Genomic DNA, 7,500 nt, shown 5'->3' on the forward strand with positions numbered 1-7,500 from the left:
TGGTTTCGTTAAACATCACCGACAAAGAAATTCGCGTAAACATGACGTGGATTATTTTGCTTGCCTTAGTGTCACTGCATAATAACAACAGGATATAGAAAGTACTGAAAAGGAAAATTGTATTAAAGTGAATTTATTGATTTGAGCTATATACAGTATAGCCTGGTGCTGGGGCCTGTGAGGTCATTCTGTGCCCAGGTGCATTTAGGGTACAACCTTACAGTTACGCTATGAAGTAAATGTTAGAAGAGGTTGGAAAGCAAGATGGAAGAAAGGAAGCAAGAATGGAGGTAAAGTCGAAAAATATATAGCAAAAGAGGAAAGTGAAGAAGAGACTTCAGGACCCGGGGATTATCTTGACTCTCTTGTGCTTCGTCGCTAATTTCCTGCTCATTAGTGTCAAGTGCAATCAAGTTAACATGGTAAAACGGACTCCCATCGCCTGCAGCAGAGTTTACCACTCGCTTTCACAAACAAATCGGAGTAAATTGCCAAAGATACTTCACTGTTCTTTTTTAAAGGAACACATGGATGAAAATATTCATACCATCATTATGCCTGCTTCTATCTTTTTATATTCTTTCATTAAAGAAAAGTTCACGTAAAGATTTTACTCTAGTAAACAGTAAATTTTAACAATGTCCTGCCCAACTGACATCTTGTATCATAGTTGAATATTTCAAAATGTCAAAAATATAATGCGGGTATGTTTGCTTTTCTTCTAACATGTGCAAATATGTATGTTCTTACATGTGAAAACTTAAATGCAGCTATGTGTGAATAAATGTGCCAAGATGCATCGTTAAAACAAAATACACATATCGTTATACATTTTCCAGATCCAATATAGTATTAATAATCATCGGCTTTGTCCAAAATTTTTGCATGCATGTAGAGAAAGCTAAAAGACCATTAACTTGCTGAATGTTAATGTGTGGATAGCTACAACAAAGGGAATGAAGAACCAAAAGTGAATAAACAGCAGCTGGAAAAAATAAGCTAAGAAACTAAGGCCAAGACACTTATTAAAAGATCCTCAAAGCCTTGGAAACAAAAAAAAAATGTGCCACAGTTTCGAAGTAAACAATGAAAAACCTTTGGTATCGACATCGTAACATTCTGACCATCTGTAAACTGAGTAACACGCATTACCTCCCGTTTACCATCGTTGTTTCACAAGGTTAAATTCTTAGTTAACCTCATTTTAAAAAAACCTCCTCTTACGCATCTTACACGATGACTTAATTGCCTCAGTTTTCCAAATCTTCCACAAAATGCAATATGTAAGAAATTTACAATCTATCTACGGCAATTTTTGTCTTTTTAAATTTATTTTTAACTTAAAAAATATCTCCAACATCATTCCATTCCTGATTTTATCATCATATCCACAAATCAACATAAGTTTCCTAGTTGCCTAAAAATCTTCAAGGGAAAAAAATTATAATGACAAAAAACACTATTCTGTATAGTCTTGAAATCAGCCACCCATTTCAACAAGGTCACTCTGGAATACAAAATACAGAATGAAAAACCTGAATAAGAACTTTTAAACAATACTGACAAAAAGAACGGCACCAACGAAAGTTATTTACAGCTCTCCTGATCCTGTAAATAAGAACTGTACAGGACGCTAACAACAGGGCAACCATGAACTCCCGATATTCAGTTGCATATGATAAGATGATCGGAAGATTCTGTATACTATAGAAGAGGGTAGAGGGATGTCCGGCCAATATCATAATAGACACCTGAGATAGGTTGGGCAGATATGGTCGCCACTAAGATGAGAAGCATACAATAGGTAGTCTTAAATAGGCAAGTAATAGGTAACTCGAGAAGGGAAATGAGTTAGTAATATCAGAATAGTGAAACAGTAGCCGCTCTAGTGAAAATCACCCAAGATTATATAGTACTATATATTTTCTGCCAGGATAGTTACATCAAAATTCCTAATTTACGGATTCTAACAAACACTTCACCAATTGTAAGAATAGCCACTTTCGGTTAAAGATGCTTGGGAAATTTCTCTTCCAAATTAAACCTCATTTTTACACACTATAAACCTTTACATGTAGCTAAGACACCCTCACTGCTATTAATGGAAAGAAGCATTGTTCAAGTTGAGCTCTTCTAACCAGAGCGTTTGGAAATCTATAGTCAAGTTTATTCACTAACTTAAATTTTCCCAATGTACTCCGCTATTACATTAAGACTTATCATTGCATAGCAGCTTTCTCAATCCTTCATGAACGTCAGTGTCAGCATGCGCATCCCAACTATGTAAATCGCACAAAATTCTATTATCAAACAAATATATACATTTTTTCTTTTAGGAAAAACACCCTGCAAAGTGTAATTCTCTCTCTCTCTCTCTCTCTCTCTCTCTCTCTCTCTCTCTCTCTCTCTCTCTCTCTCTCTCTCTCTCTCTCTCTCTCTCTCTCATATATATATATATATATATATATATATATATATATATATATATATATATATATATATACATATATATGTATATATATATATATATATATATATATATATATATATATATACATACATATGTGTGTATATATGTAAATATACTGTTTATATATATATATATATATATATATATATATATATATACATATATATACAGTATATATATATATATATATATATATATATATATATATGTGTATATGTGTTTTTTATGTTTTAAACTGTATAAACCAAATGGCAGAGTTAAAAATACGAAAGAATAACTTTTTATTTTTATTTTTAGCAAAATATACAACAGGAATTAAATGAATTTCAATTCACAACTACTTAAAATAATTTGTGTCGACAGATAAAACAAAAGCTATTATTAGAAACCCAAATGAGTATTGTTCAGCATTAATTTCTAATGAACATCTTGCAATCATATTTTTCCAGCAATCTTTATCAGAATTTAAATGCTTCGCAATTTGAGCATCATAAGTAACTGAGCAGCAATACTCCAGATATTTCATAGGCAAAATCTAATCATATCTAAACGTAATAATGGCAGCTAAGTAAAAATTTACTTTCAATACATAACGCTAAAGCACCGTAATATGTTTACTCATTTCCAGGGATGTACTCCACGCTACAGGTCAATTTCAACTTATCGAGGAGCGCAGGTTACTTCCTCATCCAAGTCTACGTTCCCTGTATCCTGATCGTAGTCCTTTCGTGGGTCTCCTTCTGGATCAACAGAGAGGCCACAAGTGACCGAGTGGGTCTAGGTATGTTGATAAGATCCCTGTCATGAGAACCATTGAAAAACGCCAATCATTATTTTCCCTCTAATTACAATTTAATGTACATTAAATCTGTATGTAATCATCTACTTTCTTAAAAAAACAACTCTTATCGCATTTATAGAAGTAATTTGCAAAATACCTGATAAGTTCATTTACAACGACAAAATCACATCACACAATAAACAGTATCTAAATCCCAGTCATATTATATAACATTGAACATCCCCCTACATTGTGAATAATAAAATAATCATCTTCAACAACAATGAGTTAAAATATATTTAATTAAAACCTCTTGTTCACACCCAATGACTAACAGATTACAAAAAAAAAAAAAAGAAAAAAAAATCCTTACTTACATTTCTTTTACTTTCTTGGACACTCACTTTCGATTACTACGATTACCGATGTCTTTATGTTAAAGTCACACATATGCGATACAAGACTACAGCCATCTTAAAAACCGAAAAATAGCTCATTGTGATGTAAGTATGATGTAGTAACGACAAAGATCCCCGTCAATTGCCATGATATGCAATCGCATCGCGAGGTTATGGTCTGTGTGCCATGTGATGGTATACGTTTTGATCTGGAAATCCATACGGGTCAATTGTCATACTGTTATTTGTCACTACGTTGATGCATCACCGCAATAATGACGTCGTAGAGTCCTACGAGTATTACAAATAGTCGCGATGTATTGGTGCAAGTCGTGTGTAACAATAGTGCTTATTACAACATTCATTAGGGTGACGTGGCGGTGTGTGATTGAATATAAGATCAGGCATTTAGAGAGGAGAGGAGAGTTGAGTGGTTTCCGCCTTGAGTTAGAAAAAAAGCCGGAAAAGAAAGGAAAAAAAGCCGGAAAGGAAAAAAAGCCGGAAAATAAAGCAAAAAAGTCATAGAATAAAAACTGTTCAAAGGAAAGTTAATACTGAATATTTTTTCTCTCAAATATAAGAATATAAAAGAGAGAGAGAGAGAGAGAGAGAGAGAGAGAGAGAGAGAGAGAGAGAGAGAGAGAGAGAGAGAGAGTCTTCAATCCTAAAAACATGTCAAGTTTCCTTTGTTTTAAGAGATAATTATTCAGGTACTTAACTACTGATTTTTCCCTTCTTGTCCTTCTCTCTGACTCAAGTAAGAGGTCTGGCAAATCTATGGTCTTCTAAGAGTTATGATATGTTAACCTACAATGTATATGTGCTGGCATCATTGTTCACGACAGAGTACGATGTCCTAACGATATCCGCTATATAACATTAATCTAACGCAATTACATCACCAAAACTTGCAATGCGTTTGAGACTACGCCATCAGGTCGCAACCGCAACGCTTCGGCGTGGGCGATTCTTAATCATCAGCATTAAAGTCTCGTGTGTTTTAATATGTCCAATGGTGTCGGCAAAAGCTGAAAATGAAATCCCCAAGCCATCAAGGGTAACTATAAACTATCGCCAACCTCGGCAGCTACGACGGTCGCGGCCTTAAATCGCATGAGTGACTTGAGCATTACAAACTGGAAAAAAAAAATAAACACAACTATAATAGGTACATTTTCATAAACGACGGCGCCCGTTAAAGTATCTCCACTCAGGAAGGGAGATTATATATATATATATATATATATATATATATATATATATATATATATATATATATATATATGTATATATATGTATATATATATATATAAGATTGTGTGTATATATATATATATATATATATATATTTATATATATATATTGTGTATATATATACACAATATATATATAATATATATACATATATATATATATATATATATATATATATATATATATATATATATATATATATATATATCTGTATATATATAACACTAAAGCCCTGGAAATAAGCACAATAACAAGAAAACTATTTAAAGCTACATTATCTGAAACATTTCAATGTTAGTGTAGGTTATATATATATATATATATATATATATATATATATATATATATATATATATATATATATATATCCCTTAGTCAATAAACACAGGAGCAAGAACAATCACTTATTAAAATTATCAGAATACAAGTCCGAGTACGATACTTTACTAACAACAGACATTACAAATATTTTACTTCCTTCTTTTTTATCCTTTTCATCCTCGTCTAAAAGAAATCTAATATTATTGATCTGTAAAATTACCATACTTCCCGGGTAGGATTAATTCAATTATTTTTCTTGAATTTGAGTTTTTCAAAAGTACCAATGCACAAACCTCAAAATACTTTCCCTACATAAGTACTCTTAAACACGTTTTTCCTCCATCAACGAAATTGGAAGGTGGTTATTTTTTACCCCGTTTGCGTGTGTGTGTATGTTTGTGTGTTTGTTTTCGTGAGTAATTTTAACTTGCAGGGATTAAATGTCATGTAAAAAGCTGGAAATGATTAAAATTTGGAAGGTCAAGGTCACGGTCACGCAAAATGTCCAATTCACGTAATCAGCCACAAGTTTGGACATCGTAGTCACAAAGGCTTCAAACTTGGTTCATATCTGAGTATATGAAAAACCCCGCCAAATAATTCATATTAAGGTCAACTCCAAGTTCAAGGGCAAGCAAAAGGTCAAATTCTGGTCATCAACCATACGGCCACAATTTTGATCGTAAAGTAATGAAACTTGCAGGGATTTTAAACTGTTATATAAAGAGCTGGAAATCTTTAAAATTTGGAAGGTCAAAGGTCAAGGTCATGAACGAGTAAATGTCCATATCACGTAATCAGCCATAAGTTTGGACATCGTTGTCACAGAGACTTCAAACTTGGTTCATATTTGAGTGTATGAATATCCAAGCCAATTAATGCATGTTAAAGTGGTCAAAGGTCAAAGTTAGGATCGAGCAACAGGTGGAGAAATAAGCTGCCGCGGCGGAGGTCTGTGCTCTGAGTGCCCCTCCAGTTAATAACTATAACGGTTGATTCACAAGCTTCATAAAATTTCATGGGAAAACATTTTGGTATATTTACAAAAACTAAATTTATATAAATGAAAAAAGTTAATTAAGGTTATTATAACCATAACCAAAATGAGAATATGTCTTCGTTTAATTATGTTGTTTTCTTCCTGAAATTTTCAACTGTCCACCAAAATTATTTTTCACCACCGAATAAACTTCAGATGAATTGCATTTTTATTCCCACCTGTTTGTAAGATGATGTATCAATCTATCTTTATTCGGGACGTTCGTCATAGAACTCTAATTTTAGATACTATCCTAGTTAGCCATTGTTTTCGGCAACAATTGTTAAGAGCATTACTTTTTTATTAAGGTTAAACAGAAAAAGGGAAAAGCCTTCACTGTATCTAAATTAGTATTGTGGACTTTACGGAATAAAAGGAAAAAAATATCATAGACACGTTAAATCGATTTCAAATACCACAGCTTGGTTCCCATGTAATAATTATGAGATGATCTTATATACACGAGAGAATACTTACCAGTATAGTCTACTATGTCATATAAATACTGTAAGAGAATAAATAAAAAATTCATTTATTTCGTCGGTTGCTAATCATGTTATACACCTCTTGCCCTATTTAGGATAAGGTGAAGTTACAGAAAAAAATTCATTAACGGTATTTAAAACGGCAAAAGGCAAGGGCTCACTGCCTGGACTGCCCCTAATAACGTTTCCTAATAAAGTTTCTAAACGGTGTGGCGAATCTTCTCTCGCAACGACTAAACGAAATTACACTCACCGATAACCTCATTAATTACTGAACAATGATTCTGCAAAAGCTTGCGTAATCAAGTTGTTAAACTATTATAAAACCAGTTAAGATATTGCAATACCCCTACATAATAAGTTCAACTAATGTTTTCCCTTTTCCTCGTCCGATATCAATACATTTGTTTTAATAACTATGAGGTAATGCCCTTTTGCCCTTTTCCTTACGGTTATCAATTAAATCCTTCTATTGGCCATCCTACAAACGTGATGACGAAAATAAGGTTTTCGGAAGGGGAGCTGACCCACAGGAACCCATAAGGTAATCTTGTCATTGCAGGGATCACCACCGTGCTCACTCTCTCTACAATCAGCCTCGACTCTAGGACCGACCTTCCCAAAGTGCATTATGCCACTGCGCTGGATTGGTTCATCCTCATGAGCTTTGGCTACTGCATCGCCACGCTCTTGCAATTTGCATGCGTCCACTTCTTTACTAAGGTAGGTTACTTTTGCAATCATGGTACGAT

General features: G+C 33.4%; 1 protein-coding gene across 1 annotated transcript in view; it reads left to right on the forward strand.

Moving 5' to 3' along the window:
* LOC137616411 (gamma-aminobutyric acid receptor subunit alpha-2) overlaps nt 1–7,500 on the forward strand; it is a 366,980-nt gene that overhangs the window by 347,659 nt on the left and 11,821 nt on the right. Inside the window, exons 8-9 of the mRNA XM_068346148.1 lie at nt 3,099–3,251; nt 7,311–7,471. Coding sequence (XP_068202249.1) covers nt 3,099–3,251; nt 7,311–7,471 — 314 coding nt within the window. The remainder of the gene's footprint in view (nt 1–3,098; nt 3,252–7,310; nt 7,472–7,500) is intronic.

This window comes from Palaemon carinicauda, chromosome 22, assembly GCF_036898095.1.
Source record: "Palaemon carinicauda isolate YSFRI2023 chromosome 22, ASM3689809v2, whole genome shotgun sequence".
Taxonomy (NCBI): Eukaryota; Metazoa; Arthropoda; class Malacostraca; order Decapoda; family Palaemonidae; genus Palaemon; species Palaemon carinicauda.